Source organism: Thermobia domestica, chromosome 8 (genome assembly GCF_964235325.1).
Source record: "Thermobia domestica chromosome 8, izTheDome1.hap1.1, whole genome shotgun sequence".
In the NCBI taxonomy this organism is placed as follows: Eukaryota; Metazoa; Arthropoda; class Insecta; order Zygentoma; family Lepismatidae; genus Thermobia; species Thermobia domestica.
The window spans coordinates 171,623,676-171,642,939 of NC_137461.1; the positions used below are offsets into that span (position 1 = coordinate 171,623,676).

The 19,264-nt window shown below is 35.2% G+C and overlaps 1 protein-coding gene across 1 annotated transcript in view; it reads left to right on the forward strand.

Moving 5' to 3' along the window:
* Positions 1–19,264, forward strand: part of Kap-alpha3 (karyopherin alpha3) — a 311,578-nt gene that overhangs the window by 178,095 nt on the left and 114,219 nt on the right. Inside the window, exon 8 of the mRNA XM_081769270.1 lies at positions 14,705–14,809. Coding sequence (XP_081625396.1) covers positions 14,705–14,809 — 105 coding nt within the window. The remainder of the gene's footprint in view (positions 1–14,704; positions 14,810–19,264) is intronic.

Consider the following 19,264-nt stretch of genomic DNA (forward strand, 5'->3'; position numbering starts at 1 on the left):
AAATTGAAAAGAAAGAAAAAAAACTGTCGGAGATACAGGGCGGCAAAAATGGCACCCTTTTTCACGTTCGAATTTTGGAAATAAAATTAAAATTAAAATGCTCTGTGTCTAGAACGACTCATAAATCTTTTGTTAGTTTATTTATATATTTATTTATTTGAAAGATAATAATTACTGATTCAAATGATCGTTTGGAAATGTGTCCAAGTTCTCTTGCTGTTTTTCTAAATAAATCATTGGATTGTTCTTCAGAAATACCATTACCCAAAATTTTTATTCTGTGGCTTGATCAGTATCATATAGTACTACATTCCTGAAAAGGAGAGCTTCCACTTTTAAGTTGAACAGGATTTATAAACAACTGAAAACTTTTTTATACACTAAACCATTTTCTCTTACCACATTTTCATACATTAAACTCATGGAATTAAAACAGCTTTTTTTGACAGTCTATTTTAATTCTGCATAAAGATAAATAACAGACACAACTTTCATTCATATTGTTGCAGCTCCAGTACGCGAGCGGAACGTACTTTATAATTCAACTTCAGGATTAATAGTATGCGAGCGGTCACACGTGAATAAACAACAAACATATTAAATCTCTCTTAATCTTTAGCTGCAGACAGATCCGGGGGTGCAAGTACACTTTGAATAATAGAGACGAATTTAATATCCCAGTTTATTTGTAAAATGAAGATTAAAAGAAAGTAAAGTTACAGTTGAAGTCCGTCTGTTAATTTAGACTTACAGTTGCCGAAAAAGAGATTGACCGACGGACCCCGAGGTTTATAGTCTGACGTGCGTCTACGAAGTTACATCAGTTTTTGGAGACACATCTCATTTATAGTAAATGCTAAAAACGTGACAAGTTTCTGCAACGTACGTCAGATCTTATGACTATTTTGTACTTTGGTCACCAATGTTAACTTTCCATATACACCCTTTTGTGCACCCAACACTATAGCTGCATGCGCACCTAAACTCTAAAGTATTTTCCCTTTTCGTACACATTTTTTGTTATATTAAAAGAAATTGACACATTGATATTCAGTGCTTAAGTCCTCATCACGTGTAAGACCTGGTGACCATTTTCTAACAAACATCTGCAAAATCTCTTTCATATCCTGTTCATTGGGATTTAAGAACACACATATTGAACAGATGAAATAAACAAAACATACATATATACAATATAAACAATTGGTAACTTCTCAATTAAGAAGGGGAGATCGGCCGTCCTTTCAACATCCCATAGCATAATTAAATATAATTAACCAACAACAACAATTACATAATATTCAATTAAAAAAAAAAAGAAAAATACAATAATAAGATGTACGGCTGTGACAATATTAAAGTTTACGAAATATATATGCTAGTTCCAAAATATATTACAGTTTCCAAAGCATTCCACTTCTTATATACTCTGCTTAGAACTGAAATCATCAATTCAATGAACTAAAAATATGTTTAACTTTATCAGTATTTTCCTTTGATATAAAGTGTTGCTTTCTTATTGAACCAATAAGAGCTAAGGCACCCAGAGTCTTTAAAATATCGCGAATAGGAAGTAAGCACTAGCGATAGTGATGCTCTCTTGCAAGTGGAAGTCTACACCCAGCAGCCGTTCATGTGGTGCACTGAAGTTCACGACGATTTTATTTAACTCGCGAGCTCCTTCGTGCCTAAGCAGTTAGCGTACGCTCCTTTGGCGTAGGAGTTCCGGGTTCGATTCCCGGCGGGAGTTCATGTAATTCGGATTCCACGTTAATCAGTAGGTTTCGTCTTATAGCCTCACTGTTGAAGGGACATTAAACTCAATATCAGCTCAACTCGTAACTGATATGTAGATCCTCTGCAAGTATCAGTCACAGTCATACATACAGGACACAATCATCTCTCTTTGTAGGTGGTGAAGGTAAATATTCTCCTGGCATTTCGTAAATCGTGGTTAGACAAATGAAATAATTTATTCTTGCTCTTTAGAGTTCTTACAGTATAAGTTCGCCATTACTATGAGTCGAGACACGTGACTTTTGAATTCCTTTCACGTGGGTAGTTTAATTAAACTATTTTGTGCTGGTAGAATTCTTAACTTCCCCATTGGGCACCAAGATGAGGCTGTTGATGTGTATGGCTTCACCACTTGTAAAATCCCCGGCATCTTGAATTGTAGCCGTACTTTGACTGGAAGGATTACGTTTTATAGCGTAGTGCTTCAATAGGTCTTCTTCACCACAGCAAGGCCCTTTCCCATGATCAGCAGTACTGTATATCTATTCTATCATAGCATAATAGAATATCTGATTCTGTAGCTGAGAAAGTAAAGTGTCAATGTGTTTTGCTGTACTGAAATTCAGAGGTCTCATGACTTCAGAGAATACAAAGAGAAGATGAGCAGCATCAGATTAGATGACTTTTTTGCAAAAATAATGTCCAAGAAACAAGAATATTCTGATTTGTGGAATCGTGTAAAAATGTTTAATTTCATCCCCCGGAAATGTCTCAGTGGAGGGCAGGTTCTTAGTCAGTAAGATATCTATTGTAGAAAACCAAATCGAAGGTTTTCTGAAATGTTCTGAAATGCCTTTGTAGAACCTGAATAAAAACATGGTCACAAAATGTTCCCATAGCTTCATGAACGCCTTTATTTGCATTTTTTCTCTTCTTCAAAGACTGCATACCACATCAAGCTAGGAAGATGTTCCTTTTGAAATCTATAAAAATTGTCAATCACAACAGTAGGTTTTGTGCTTCCCGAAGTCTGTAATGCGGGCGCAGAGTTCTAAAAACTACTGACAAAAATGAGTATTAATTCAATGATTAATTTCATTTCATTTCCCAGTAATTGCAAGCAAATATTCCTCAATAACTTCCGTACCCAGAAATCGGTCAAAAAAGTCCTGGCATCCGTGGACGAAGATGGCATAATGGTGGACTACGTACCGAATGGCGCTTCTGTCACCGGAAAGTATTCTAATCTTCATATTTGTTTATTTATTGCCTTTTTTTCTGCAGCAGCAAGATTAGGGCCATAAGGTCCTCTCTTATACCTAATTACTAACTGTGGAACCTAGGTTATCTTTTGTCAAAATTGAGTAGGATTTTTCTTAGAGCGACTTATGTAACCAAGATTCTACCTGTTAGCATCTGGAACTAACAGTACCTTTTGACGCATCTATGATGTGCAAGTGAGACATGTTGATGATTTGGGGATGTCCACCACTGTTTGTTTAACGGCCATACAGAACCGTGATAAAAATGAAAACGTGTCATTGAATTTGTAAATGTATATTCATAATAGCTTTGAATTTAGTGCGTAACGTGTTGTTGTGTAGCCTGTCTGAAGGATATTAATTTGAATGTGTATGTCAGGCTTAAACTGATAGAGAGGTTTCTGGTTGATAGGTACAGTAAAACCTGTCAACATGGCCACCTCTCTTAAGTTGGGCACCTGCTTATCTTGGCCTAGTTCGTCTTGAACCTACATTTTCCCGTAAGACATTCGCTACTTATTACTCTGTACCTGTCTATCTTGGAAAGTTGGCCTCATTGAAGCAATGTTTATCCTGTGATGCGTATCTTCGCCACGCAAAATACGTTTTGTTGTTTTTCTTAACTCGTATTCCCATATGAGAGCCAAATGTTCTGTATTTGTTACTGGAGACAGAGAAACATAGATTGCCACGATTTGTTCTTGGAGGTCAATGACGAAAACACTAACCCTGACAAAGGGGTGGTGAAAGAAGAGGTGAATAAGAAAAAGGACGTGCAGGAATTCAGGAAATAGCTGTACGTATTTGTTTACCCTGTCTGTTTTGGTAAAACCATTAGCTATATCGGCTCCTTTCATCAGTGGGGAGCCTTAGTAATTCCAGAGAATTCTCAAGGTTAAAGCTAACGATCTCAATTGTCATCTGTTGGCACCAGACAGCTTGTCGAAAGGTAGCTGAGGTTTTGAGATATGAATTCCCTGAAGTTTTTTTTTTTTTAATATCTTTTGCTCCAAGGGAAACACTTGTAGTTCATTAACAAAACGTAGTTAACTACGAAATTAGAATGTGCATATGTGCCAAAAAAGAATAAAATATATGCGTCTGAAATGAACCATTATGAGTAAATTTGTTATTAATAACTGATTTGCTACTTTTCAAAAGGTATCTACAGAAAATATTTGTCACTGCCGAAAAAAAAATCATATAAACTGCATATAAGTTATTCAATTTATAATTTTGCTTTTATTGTTTTCAATCTGAGTAACTCAGTGTGCTACAATATCAATTTCAATAAACTGCCTACATACATTTCAATTTTATGGTTGTTTGTGTTTTGTTTTCAATTCGAATAATTCAGTGCACCAGACTAGCTTTCAGGAAGAGAAAAGTACATATATTAAATATACTGTAGTATTTTTCTAGTACTGGTATTGTTTTGATTACTCTTATTTAAAAGTAGCCGTTGTGCCATTGTTTATTAAAATTATACAATCTAGTAATACTAATAACCCTATTCTAAAAATACACCAATCTTAATTTCTATAAGTTGGCCACCTGTCTAAGTTGGCCACTTTTCAATGGAACGGGTGGTGGCCAACATAGACAGGTTTCACTGTACATACCTTCACGCCGTGTAGGATCACCTGGTGGCAAAAGCAAAATATTCAGCTTCAACTCTCTTCCAGAGTATTAATTTCAGATTTTTACCACGTTAATTCTACTAGTCATTAAATGAAGTTCTCTCGTTGTAGTACTGCTGAGATCTCTGATCTTCTATTTCACACTACCAATTTCACTCTCTCTTCAGGACGTAATCTGAGACTACTGAAAAGTGCTGAATTGCTGTAATACAGTTTCCATAGTCTGGTTGAAATCTCACACGTGCTCCCAAGATTCTTTGATGAAATCTTGGTCAACCAAAAATCTCCCTGACATCACACCAAAATGAAATATCTTTCAACATGCTGTCCGACGGTTGTGTAGTTGTTTACAAACAGATTATACAATTTATTTACGATAACGTAACAGACGAGTTTCTACATTGACGTACAATACTAGACATACTCTTGTAACACGCAAATACATAACTGAAAAGAGATTAAAACATTGTAAAATATAGCTACACTTTGTTTCCCAAAATTCTGAAAATGATTAAATTTGAAGACTATGACTTCACATAACAAAAAGTTGAAAACTATTCGATAATAATAATAATAATAATAATAATAATCAGTTGTAAAGAATTTTTCAAAACTGTTGTGTTATGTTTATCAGAGAATGGGTATACTAAGTGGACAGGTTCTGCAGTAACAAGTTTTTGGTACTAGGGCAAATTTTGATTTTAAGTTCTTCTCACTGGGGGGTAAACTGTTCCAGAGACGGATACTAGTAGGCACGAATGATTTGCCATATCTATCTGTGCGATGCTTAGGGAGTAGCAAAGAATTACCATCTTTAGTGACGTGGCCGTGACGGGCAACGAATTGATAATTATTGTTTAAATATGGAGGGGCCTTGTTTGTAACGATACTGAACACTAGAGAGATGAAGCGGTAGCCAGCCAAGCTCATTCAGTGCCGGGGTAATATGGTCGTAGCGATAGCAATTAAAGATAAATTGAATGCATGTGTTGTAGTGTACATACGTTTCGGTTTAGCTGAAAGCGTAGTGGATAAGTCATTATATACTACATCACAATAGTGAAATATAGGAAGCAGGAGCGCCTGAACTAATTGAGTCTTTTGCTTTACTGTAAGAAAGTGTTTTAGTTTATTAAGAGAGTGCAGTGTAAAATAAACTTTCTTGGTTGTATTAATTACGTGTTCGTCCCACGTCAGGTGATTATCCGTTGTAATACCTAGATTTCTCACCTGATTAGCGTAATCTATTTGCGTACCGTTAAGCATGATGGGAGGAAGGGTTGACACGTCCAGTTTTGTAGAGCGTCTTTTATTTGCTGAAAGAATGATGGGCTTCGTTTTTTCAGGGTTAAGCTCTAGATTATGTTTGTTAGTCCATTGTGCTAAAACCTGTAAATATTCATTGCTTCCACAGCAGTATGGACAGTAGAAGGTTTAAAATCCAAATGAACTTGCAGGTAGTCTGTGTAAGAAGGGCTGAGGAAATGTTGTTAATATAAATACTAAAAGCTAGTGGTCCTAAAATGGAACCTTGAGGTACCCCTAATGTTAATTTAATCCAGGAAGATAATCATTTTCACAAGTAATGCGCTGCTGGTGGCCTTTAAGGTAGGAGGAAAACCACTGGATTGTAATTGTTGCAAAGTTGTAAGAGTGCAGTTTAGCCAATAGGGCTCAGTATTCAGGGAATCAAAGGCGCGACTTGCGTCAATTAATGTTAAGATGGTGGCTCTTCCTTTATCCAGCACGTGCTTGATATCGTCTGTGATTTTTAAAACATTGGTGGAGGTGCCTGGGACGGAAGCCTGATTGATAGAGATCGAGAATATCATGTAAAGATAAGAAAGCTTATGTTCGTTTATGTACAGCTTTCTCCAAGACCTTTGATAACGCTATGGACCTGTAGTCCTTAAGTTCGCAAGCATTTGGTTTCTTGGGTATTGGCAGCATTATCGCATACTTCCACGATGAAGGGAAGTATCCGATTGTGAGTGACTGATTGATAATATGTGTAATGATAGGAACGATGGTGTGGGTTATAAATTTTATTAATTTAATGGAGAATACATCTACCCCACAAGCACTTGTTTTTATTTCTTTTAATATTTTCATTGTTTCATAATTTTCAACATTTTTGAAATAAAACAAATCGAGTTGACTCTGGTGTGGGGGCTGAAAGCAGGAATAACATTCGGTTGCATGGTTTGCCTACATGCGGCGTGTGCGAAGTGTAAATTCAGATCATCTAAATTACAGTCTGTGATACTAAATTCTCTTGGCCTTCTTCCTAACCTTGTCTCCAAAAATTTTGTCATATTTCCTTGGCATTTAAATTTTCACTGTTTAGGTTACGAATGTACTTATACTGTGCATTTCTTAACATTTGTTTTGTTTTGTTATGCCCGTCTTCAGTATTGCGTGTTCTCTTAAATTTCCGAAAACATGAATCGCGAGTTGACATATAATCTGTTATTTCAGAAGTAATCCATGGTGCTGGTTTTCGTTTAGCTCGCACAGTGCGAACAGGTGCATGTTTGTCGTGTAAACCAAGTAACATTTTTTAAATTCAAAAATTTTATCTTCCAAATTTGGAATTAATAATATGTCAGCCCACGGCCGAGTGGCTGCATCATGCAATAAATCTACATGGTCGAGATTTTTAAAGTCTCTATACGATATAATTTTAGGTTAATATTTCGGAACACGTACTGAGTAGGAAAGAAACAAAAGATCGTGCTTAGATATTCCTGGTGCAACTGACCATGTTGCATTTGCTGGGTTTTGATACTGCACTGTGATTAGGGGAAGTTTTTCGCAATTTGAAATTAAAAATTTCGTATTTTGTCGCATTTTGAGATATAAAATTTGTCATTTTGTCGCTAAGTAAATTACTTTACAAACTCTAATATAAATTATACAAATTCTAATGTAAGCCCAATATAAGTAATAAGCAATATATCAATAATGCTACTTAGAACAATGAAGTTATTCTTTATGCAGTTACTAATAACAAATTACTTCTTTCTTCTTTTACAAGTCCAAAAACTTAAAATACAGTAGCACAGTATCATCACAATTGCCATCACAAAACATCATACATTGTATTAGTTATAAACCGGAAACATATATACATGTAAAAACACATACATACAATACATTAGTGCAGTAGTGTATCTCGTCCGCAAATTATTATTCTGATTAAAAGTGCAGCATGTTGCATGTTTCAACATTTTCTTCTTTCATTTGTAGCTTTCTATCATTGATTATCAAGCTGTATTAAAAAAATAAAATAAAATAAAACTTTCACAGTCAGTATTTGTTATTGGAAGCCATATTGCCGACAAGCACAAGTTATTTAAGTTTAAATTTTTCTCCCCTTTGAAAAATTGTACTTTTTATTTCTGTATTTTAACAACTGAAATTGACGTTTTTAAAAATTCGCAATTTGTCGCGTTTTGCGGCACATTTCGCTCAAAATGTCAGTTATCGCATTTTGTCGCGACTTCAAAATACCTATTTCCTTACTCAATCTGACGTAGTTCGTTGGAAAACCAACTCCCGGCTTTGTAGGAAAGCTTTCGCGATTTCGCAACTTGCGAAAAACTCCTGCCCCTAACTGTGATCAATCCAGGAATGTGAACGTTTAGTGTGATGTGTAGAGTAAAATGGTAAAACCGACAGATTGAGTGATTCGAACATTGCCGATGCATCTTTTGTTTTCGCATAGTTTTTTCTTATTAAAGTCTGCATTGATATCACCTAAAACTATGATATCTTCATAGGCTAAGAAGTCGATGGAAAGAGCTTCCTCAGTCACTGATAGCATATGAGCACTAGTGGGTCTATAATGCAGATGGCTATTTTGTATTTATTAATGTTCATCTCAAGCAGTAAATACTCAGGATTGTTGTTGTGTTCAGGTGTAGAATTGTCTAGAACTTCGCATTCTGTATCATTTGTTGCAAATGTACAAACACCTCCCCAGCCCGTTTGACTACGATCTGCACGAAACAGATTATAGCCATCAATTTGAATGAGCGAAGGGTTCATTCTGGGTTTTAACCTTGATTCTCCTATGGCAATCACTGCGATATTAAGGGACTGGACTATTTCCAACAATTTGTAATAGCTCACTACGCTTTGGCAGTTAAGATGAATTATATGAAACCCTATGGGAAAGATATCAATCTTGTTTTTTAATAATGCGTTCGTTGTAACTTAGGTGTGAGAGGGAGAATGACCTTGAAGGTCACTGACCGCGTCTAAGCATTGAAAAGGGTCTTCCTCCAGTAATTTTAGCAAGAAGGAAGGAAACTCCGCTGGTTAGTCATCAAGTGTTAACATCTGAGGGAAAATACACTCTATTGCTATATTACTGGATATGAACTAAGAAGACAAAAAAAAAGTTACTTTTTGACTCCCATTCTCTACCACACTGTTGCAGCTTCCAATTTACTTTGCTTTGCATATTCCCATTGGTTTGTTCTTGGTTAAAAGGAATATGTGAGACATTAATTTTGGTTAGAAATCTCAGAAATGAAAATCTCAACTCAGTTTATTCCTATCATGAAAAGTCCATTTGGTTGGAGCTGGGAAAAGAGGTGTGTGATATATTAATTTACGCTAGAATTGCCTCAGAAACGAGAATCAAAACTTAGTATCGTCATTCGTAAAGTTGTGCACTACAAAATTTCACTTGATGGGAGCTGCAGAAAGGGTATGTGGGATAGAATTGTCTCAAAAACGAGAATCTGAGTAGTACTTAGTCTGTGCATATAGAGAAAGGAACCCTCTATAGGATTCATATCACACAAAAAGAAAACCCGATACTGGTTATAATGAGGATAAACCTCTAACATATTCATTCCCAGCTAAATGATAAGCACGTAACAGTTAGCTGTTACCTTGTAAATTACACGGAGAAAATCGAGAAAGAAATTTATACTTCCCAGGAGATAAATGGTTTCAGTCCTTGGAGATAAATACTTGCTGAATTCTTGAAAAGAAAGTGTCTTTTAAATAACTCTCTAAGACAAGACATTAGTAACTAAAATCAAATCACACATTCATTATTTTGGCATTAATATTTTAACCCTTATCCGGGCAAGACATTTTTGTAACGTAAACGGGCAACCGGGGCCTGTGAGGCCCAGTATATATTTTAAGTGCAGAATACACAAAATCAATACCTATTGTCACTTACTGTTCAGACTAGCCTAGAATGTACCGGTATATATTTTTGTCAAGTAGCGAAACTTCGTGTCACGCTTTTGTAAGCCGACCAAGCAGAATAGCAAATCCGGTCCAGACATTTTTGTAACGTAAACGGGCAACCGGGGCCTGTCAGGCCCAGTATATATTTTAAGTGCAGAACACTCAAAATTCAATGTCTGTTGCCGCATACTGTTCCGACTAAAGGTTACAATAGTCACGTGTTCAATATATAATTATGTGACAATTTGATCTAATATTTGACAGGAATTTCACTAAAGTTATACGGGGCCTCCTAGGCCCCGGTTGCCCGGTTACGTTAGGAAAAGATTTTCAAATTAAAAAAAAAAAAAAAAAAAAAAGCTTTACCAACTCGATATGTTCATGATTTTAACTTCGACGAAAGATAGAAGAATTCAGTATTTTATGTCTTCGAAATATGTATGGTTATTGAGAAATTTTAGAAAAATGAAGCTACTGGGCCTGAGAGGCCCCGGTTGCCCGGATAAGGGTTAAGCATTATAAGGTGTGTTCGAATGTACAGTTAATAAACCTGCGTGATGTTAACTAAATATTATATAAGGTATTATTTTGTATGATCGTAAAAACAGAAAGGTGTGTATTCCTTATTCCGGAAGTTTCCTTTCTTATTACCTTATCATTTTAAGAAATATAAAATGAAGAGAAGTCAAGAAACACTCAAGAACTATTATGAGATATTACGAAGTTTATAGAAAAAGGTGAAGAAAAAGAATGTGGTAAAAGTACACAACAGTTACTAAAAAATATAAATGTGAAAATTCAATCAAAAGAGAACAACATCTTAATTGAAGATGAAAAAGATGAATTAACACGAAAGGATGAAGACAAATATGACAATAAAGAAGAAATAGTTGAAAATGAAGGCAAAAGGGAGATCAAGAAAATGATGAACTTCAGGGGCCATAGTCAATAGTACATGAAACGGAAGAAATCAAAGAAAATAGTATACAAAAAGAAGAATCGTCACATGAAAAGTATGCTTTGATCATGGGATTAATAGAAAAGGAAGATAACGTGAAAGAAGGAAAATATGTTTTCCATATTCAGACCTGGAAGATCTAGTGAAATATCTTAAACAAGAAGAAGCCTATCCGTCAGTAGTAGATATATTAGAAGAAGACGCTGTGCAAGGAAAAGAACAAGAAGAATTTTACCGTGCTTAAATAGAAAAATGGGTGAATAATTTATTTTCAAAGTCGGAAAAAGAAGTAATATATCCAACCATAATGTAAGTGGTATTAGAGAATAGTGTACTGTTCCGACACCACTTAACTGTTGGGATATAAACGAGAGGCACCTAAGAGGTGCGGGATAACAATACCAAATTTATAGCAATAAAGCACATACTAAATGGGGGCGACTCCCCCACTAGTCTTAGGCGACTAGAACAATGAGCAAAATTAGACAAGATAATGAATATGAATTTAGTGTTACAATAATTTGAAAGTAACCAATGCATTTTTATTGAAAATTGGTAGCAATAAGGGCGTTAAGGAATAGATGGTAAACAAAGGAATAGCAACTAATTTTGAACAGTCTTACCCTAATTCGAAGTAGTTCCAATCTTCTTCTTTTTACTGATAGGTGATGTTTAGGCGCAGTCCTCAAAGTTCCAGTGACTTGCAGGTTGGGTTGTCCTGATGAAATCCATGATGAAAACTTGTCCGACAATCAACCATGGCATTGAATGCCGGACCCCAAAGGCAGGGAGACTCCGATGTGTCTCGCGTCGTGGTTGAGATCCAAAGACCCAGATCGTGCCCTCTCAATTGCTTGTGACCTGACTGTCCCTCTGACGTCAGAATGAGATGATGGTGACACCACAGAGTTTCCTGAGCGTGGTCGATTACCCAAAACTGACATTGACCAAGTCCATGTTTCTACATGTCGTCGACTCAACACAAACTCGTAAACTTGCTCCTGAAATTGCTATCGTTGACAGGTAAACGAACCAAAAGGAGACTCACCTGAGTCAAAGTATTTACTTCTGTAGTTATTACTTCCTTGTTGTAACATCGTGTCGTGGGTAAACGAACGAAACGGACAATGTCTTGCAGTAGCCTGGCTATGAGGGGCCAATGAGGTCGAACCAATTGAGAGAAGCAATTGATCTAACAAAGCAAATTAAAAGCATCGCGTGTGAGACTGTTTGGTAGGCAAAAGGTAATAGGAAGTTGCTACCAAGGCTTATTACAAATTACAAGTACAAAGACTTCCTCAATAACAGCAAAGCAATAGTTAATTAATCTTTTGATATAAATTCTGCTAGCGACGTACAACAGAATATTGGTGTTAATAACATCAGGCAGTGAACTCTTGAAGGCTGCTTGGCTTCCATTGATGACTGGTTGAATTTCCACATGAAATAAAGATGTCCTAGCTTGTCCTGACTTCATATCCCGTAACAGTACGAAAATAATAATTTGAACCATACAGTAACTTCGAATTACGAAGAAATAGAAAAGCGACCAAATAAAATCATGCGTGAATATATTCAAAGTGCAAATGAAACAATAAAAGTAAGGTATGGAAATAGTAATCATAATGATGAAAACAATAGATTTCAGACCATAGAGGAAACGAGAAGACAACAGACGATATAACGATATATCATGGAAGGTAGAACTATAAGGGTAATCTTGATCCTTTTCCTTACTCATTTACGAAAATTCATAATATTTATGTGAACTATTAAATTATCTTCTACGAAATTTACAAGCACATGAACGGGTTAGCGTGAATATCGCTGCGACCTCTTTGGCTTTCGTTTAGAAAAGCAAAAAACTTAACATCAGACATATTATGGATGAATTTTGAATGTGTACTACGAAACAATGAGCCTTTCTCACTAATGAAAAGTATGTAGTAAACTTCGATCATGTGAGGATGCCGAGAGGACAAGGTCAAACAAAACGCAGGATTATGAATATTAATGAATTTATAAAGTCAAAAAAGGAGTTGTTACATGATGTGTTTAGGACGCGCACTTGTAGTTGCGAGAGTGTTAAATATCAAAAACAAAATAAATATGCAATAGAGAACGAAGCAGGAGACCTATGTAAAGCAATTAACGTGGAATTAAGCAATGGTGGTGGAATTCCTGAAATATGTGAATTTAAAAATCACTCTGTACAATTCATTTTCTTGAAGTGATATTATGAATGAAGGACCACGAGCTGACGATGTAAAAAAAATCTTTAAATTTACTCTTTGTAAATGAGCATTATAATGTAATACAGAATTTACAGCTTGTTTCAATTGTAGCTAGTGTGAGGTTTGTCATAAGAAGTATAATAAACATTATCATTTAGAACATTGGAATGTCGTATGTTTTGGTGTCATCAAAAGCGAATGTGTGATTTTAACGAGCAACTAAATTTGTTGAAATGTAAACGAGAATTTCTTGGACAATGATGATATGATTACCGTAAGACAGATCCATATTAACAGGGAAAATCTTTAAGAAAATTTTAGTTCTTGTGTCAAATGTGATCAATTTCATTTAAATACGATTATCCAAAGCGACGTAATACCACTTTAAAGTATGATAGTGTTTTTATGAATACTCTGTATTTGAGTCTACTGATTATCAGTTTGTCGTATATTTAAAAACAGAACATTAGAATACTTGAACATTACCTTACAGACTATAGGTCCACAGCAAAATCGACTTGGCTGGATTCTTTCCAAAAAGCAACTAAAATCTGTGTGACTGTAACACGCTAATTCGTAAAGACAAAATCAGTATGACGACGTATAAAAATGAAAAATTTAACATAACTTTATATACATTAAGACTATATTACTTTAATTCGCAAATTTGGTAAATGTCGCCGTTTTTTAAACTTGAGTAAAAGCCACTTTTACAATCGAATTGAAAATGTGCTTACTCAAATCTGGAAATGACATGTTTTGCCACGTCGCGTTATGTATTAGCACTGTAAACACGACGCGACCATAAAGAAATGCAACGTAAACATGATTTATGAAGGTAATGTTTAGAGACGGCTTAGGTTGATAAATTTAATTCACATAATCATGAAGTCAGATCCAAAGAAATAGTATTTATTCTAAATAATATTTTTCAATTTTGCATTTGTATGCCTTTTTCGTCGCTTCCTAAAATTTATCGCCCTGTGCAACTGCACGTGTTTTATGTACGACAGAACCGGCTCTATTCCCTATCGAGCGTACCTATGAGGTTTCAAATCTTATCAGGATTATCTTATTTATCGGACTTGTATCACGTCGCTAAACAATTCAAATGCTATTAAAATGGGGGCGCGGTGGCTCAGTGGTAGAGCGTTCACCTCTGGTGCTTGGGGTCCCTGGTTCGATCCCAGCTCGCGCCGTGTGGACTTTGTGGTGGACAAACACCGTGCTCGTGGGTTTTCTCGGGGTTCTCCCGTTTCCTCCCACTTTCTTCATTCCACCATTTCACTCATTTCTCATTATCACCGTCTCCTTTCGCCTAACCGGCATAACCGTGAGACGTTAAACTTAAAGATTTCATTTCATTTTTTTTCCGATTGCAGATCGCACACTTGACTGTTTTAAATCGAATACATCATAGTTGGCCGACTGCATAAATAGGTAATTAGTTTGTGAGGAATTACCTATAGCAATGTTTGTAAGATTCTGTCCCGTTCATCATTATATGATTTTTACACCTAGGCTTGTGCAAAACTTTTGTTCCAATGTGCTTTATAAGAAAATACTCACCAACAAATTGGTTTTATTATAATTGTTTGTAAAATGTGGTAATTAGGAATTGAATATATATTTTTTAACTATATTTTGCTCTTTTTGTAGGAAGCCGTGTGGTTCCTTTCTAATATTACCGCAGGAAATCAGCATCAGGTTCAAGCTGTTATTGATGCTGGTTTGGTACCAAAAATCATTGGACACTTAAGTCGAGTGAGTATGTTTGAAATCTTGTACATTGTAGACCTTTACATATACATTTTTGATGAAAGGAAACCAAATATGTTTCAGAATAAGGATAATTCGTATTAAATACCAATAACCAAATTGGTCGTACGAATGACCATGACTCCATGACCTATAATGTATCTATTATTCTGTTACTCTTTTCAAATTGCACAACAAGGTGGTAGTATAGTAGTAATAGGCTATTCTAATTTCCTCTGGTGTACGTTACTTTTTAAAAATTATACAATTGTGATACGTAATGTTGTAGCGAAGTTTGAAAATCGATATTAATTGCCACTGACGAAATTAAGCTGGATCGCTAGTCACCTTTAGGGTAAAACTTTCTCACTAGATGGCAGAGCACATTGCAACACATGCGATGTTGCCGCATGAGTTACGGATAAAAAAGTGTTTAGACACGATCACGTTTTATACATGATTTACTACGTAGAAAAATGAGAGGTTTTATTTCCATTTTACTCATTACTGCCTGCTTTAATATATGAATTATTTGATCAAATATGATTTTTCCAACTCACGAAACGTTATGCATATATTTCTATCAAACTAGATGTCTTTACAGGGGGAGATTAAGAATACGTATGCTAATACAAAATCATTACATAAATTTCGTCTTTTGGACAAAACAGACTCTCAGTACGCTCAAGAATGATATTTTACAAGCGTAGTTGCAATCCTTGGCGTATCTCTACTTTAGAGACTTAATATCATGGCTAAAATTCCAACGTTTTCTGGTCAAAGTGCAACTCAGTTTGCATTTAGGGGAAAGTTATATCATTTTTATAGTAATAATTTCTCAGAAAACAGCAGTGAAACGTTATACATTTATTTGGGTCTAGGGTGTTTCGGTGTACGGGCGTTACGGTGTAAGGACGCTTGGCTGTAAAGGACGTTTCGGTGTATAGCCTAATATTTGATTGCATTAATCGTATGTTTGTAATGAACAGTCATGAAGTGTCATAGTGTAGCCACTCTGCAATAGTGTAAACTGATTAACATTGTTATTGAGACAGGATGATAATACAACACCAATCCATTCGTAACAGTAATTTCGATTCAGAGGTGTCCATAGGCGAGTTTTATAGAATAATAATCAAATCTAATTCAAAAATCAAATTTACTGCAAAGTATTGAGCATCATTTCTAAATAGCAATAAATATATACATAAAGTTCCTGAGTCATAGTAATAATATATACAAACTGAATAATACCTCAAAGGAATTTTGTTGAAAAAAAAAATAAAATAAAATTACATAGAATCACTCAACTCAGAATCTAAAATTGTACTCAATTCCTTTAAAGACTGTATACATCATCAGATTGGTAAATTTCACAAACGTTGCTCAGTCTCTTCGTAACATAGGCGTATTTTTTCTTTGTTTTGACTTCATGTCCGCCAATTAACTTATTTCTTCCATTTGAACAGCACTAACAAAGAGACTTACGGAAGTGTAATTTACTGATTTGAATGAAACTTTGCATACTTGTAGAATATCAAAAAATAATCGTCACTTTTTTTTTTTTTAATTATTATTATTATTATTTTGGAAATGGTGCGGGTTTAAGGGTAGAAACCACCCTTTAAACGTTGGAGGTGGCCTACAAGCATAAATAGAAAATAATCATTAAAATAGAAGATTAAATGATACGGACAGCTTACTGCCAAGTGGGTTTTAGGACAGGTGATTCAGAACCTGGTGTTAAAATTATAAAATTCAAATTGGCGTATCCAATATGATGATTATAATTACAGATAGTCTTCTGGTTTGAAATGTTCTGCAGTTAGCCAAGAACAATTATAATTCGCAGAGGCTCTGGGAGAAGGTGCAGACTGATTTGAAACCCTTTCTGTACTTATTTTAATAGGACATTTGATTAAATCTATAGCCAAAAAAGTTAGAAGCCAGTGCCAATGCATTTGTCGCGAATGTGAAGCAAAACGTGTTATTGGAAAAGAAAATATTTATAACTCTGATCAATACGGTTTAATTTGGAAATGCAGACGGGACCTACTCTAGTGTTTACAGGGATACAAACAGTAGAAAGTGTGGCACAGTCAGTAAATTCTATGACTCGTAGCTATACAGCCTTTAATTTCTGCAAATAGTGTTTTTTTATCACCACTGTTAATTGTTTTGTAGGGAAGCAATGGAACATTTGGTCTTATAGTCCAACATAACCTCTTTAAATTTGAAAATATCCTTGTGAAAGCGTCAAATCCGGAAAAAATTAACATCAAGTCTTGTGAGATCATGGTTCCAAGAGAATTTTCTTCAAGCGTCTAATGCAAAGTCCATTTTGTTATTAGCTTCGTGGAGTGGTCACAATTCATCAACTTTGAACCTATTTTAAGAACAAAAGAGTAACTCATAATAGAAACCATTTCTGCAGGAACAACTGGTAGGATTCAGCCTCTTGTTGTGTTCTTTAGGCCGTTAAAAAAAATTTCTTGAGACATTTTTCTGACACTGTCCTTCTCTACAACTATAACGAATTTACATCTCCGTAATAATATAATTAAGATCCCATCACTCATTCATAATCAGTTTTCTTCTAGATTTGCTAATCTTATTGGGTATGCATAATATAAAAGCGGTTATTTGGAAGAAAAATCACCTGTGTTTGAAAATTTTCTTTCAAAGATTGTGCAGCATTTTGCGATTTGTGCACAGTTAATTCCGTAATAAGGTGTGTGTGGTGTACACAATATTTATGCATCACACACTTTTTTACTATATATCATTACCGTAAAACGTTTTCCCAATCAATTCAGAATTATAACATTTAAGGATATAAGAAGTTTTGAGATAGAGTGAAGCGAGGGGACTCACTATAAATAAGTAACCCTGCCAATTACAGCAGCATTTAATTTTTATTTTATTTATTAACTTATATTTCTACTTCATGAATTTATTTCTCCCTAACGAATTATTTTCATTTTGAAGAGTGGACATTTCGGTGTAAACATTGGGAACTTTTACACCGAACCAGCCTCACACCTAAACGTCCTTACACCAAGACATCCGTACACCGAAACGCCCTGCACCAAAACGTCCTACACCGAAACAGCCGTATCCCCATTTATTTATAACTAGATGCCTCTACGGTGCAGATTAAGAATATGTGTACAAATACAAAATCATTACATACTCGTAGGACAAAACAGATTCTTACATGTTAGTATGTTCAAAAATGGTGTTTTATAAGCGAAGTTACAATCCTCGGTGCAGCTCTACTTTAGAGGCTTTAATATCATGGATAATATTCCAGGATTTCATGGTCAAAATTCGACTCAAACTGCATTTAGGGGCAACTAAAACTACATTTATGGGAAAAATTTCTCAGCAAATGGCAGAAATATTACACATTTATCTATAACTAGATGTCTCAAAGGTGCAAATTAAGAATAAGTATAAAAATACAAAACCATTACACAAATCCGATCTTTTCAACAAAACAGACTTAGTTCCTTGTATTTTGTAAGTTGTATTCCCGTGCAGGTATTTGGTAAGTTGTGTTCCCCAGTGCATATATTTTGTAACTTGAATTTCCCAGTGCAAACTTTACTTTAGAGGGTATAATCATCATGGCTAAAATTCCAGCGTTTTCTGGACCAAATGCGGCTTAAGCTGCGTTAAATGAAAACTATTATCAACTTTTACTAGTTTACTTACTTGCACAGACAGATTTATTCCACAATCCAGGTGGAATGAGAAATCTGAGACTTATAGTGCCTTATGCAGAATCGTTCTGAGGTATGATTTGCATCATACTAAATGCCTGACTACTGCAGGAAACATATATTAGTTGAACTTTGTAGTATGGCATTAATCAAGAATCAGTGGGACTCTACATAAGGCCCTTAGCAAGTAAAGCTACATGATTAGCACGGGTGTTAGGGTGCCAAAGGCGTTATTTGAAATTTTCTAGTTTAATACTCCACTATTATACTCCGAATCTAAAAGGAGCATTAATTATAATTGTCGAAATGGTGGACTGAAGAAAGTGAGAAAATACCGAGAAAATTCATGCTCACTGTGTCCCCTACATAAAGTCTTCCTGACGAGAAATGGAATCGAACCAGCGATTTCGTGCGCCAGAGGTAATCTATCTACAGAGCTATTTTCCTGCTAATTTTATTAAAATCTGCTAGTATATTTAACCTACTTCATTTCTCCAAGTGTTTTGCAAGTACTTGTTTTTGCATCTTGATTGTTGTACTTCATATATCACATGATCTTCGACAATAAGCTTAAGTATGAATTCTCTAGTTTGTTGTCATCATCATCGTCTACCTTTCCTTCGGAGCACAATGATAGGACGTTACAGAAAAAAAAAAAAAACATTCGTGTTTCTCGGTTATGCTATGTAGTCTAAACGAGATGGTGATAAGAATGAATGAAATGGTAGAATGAGAA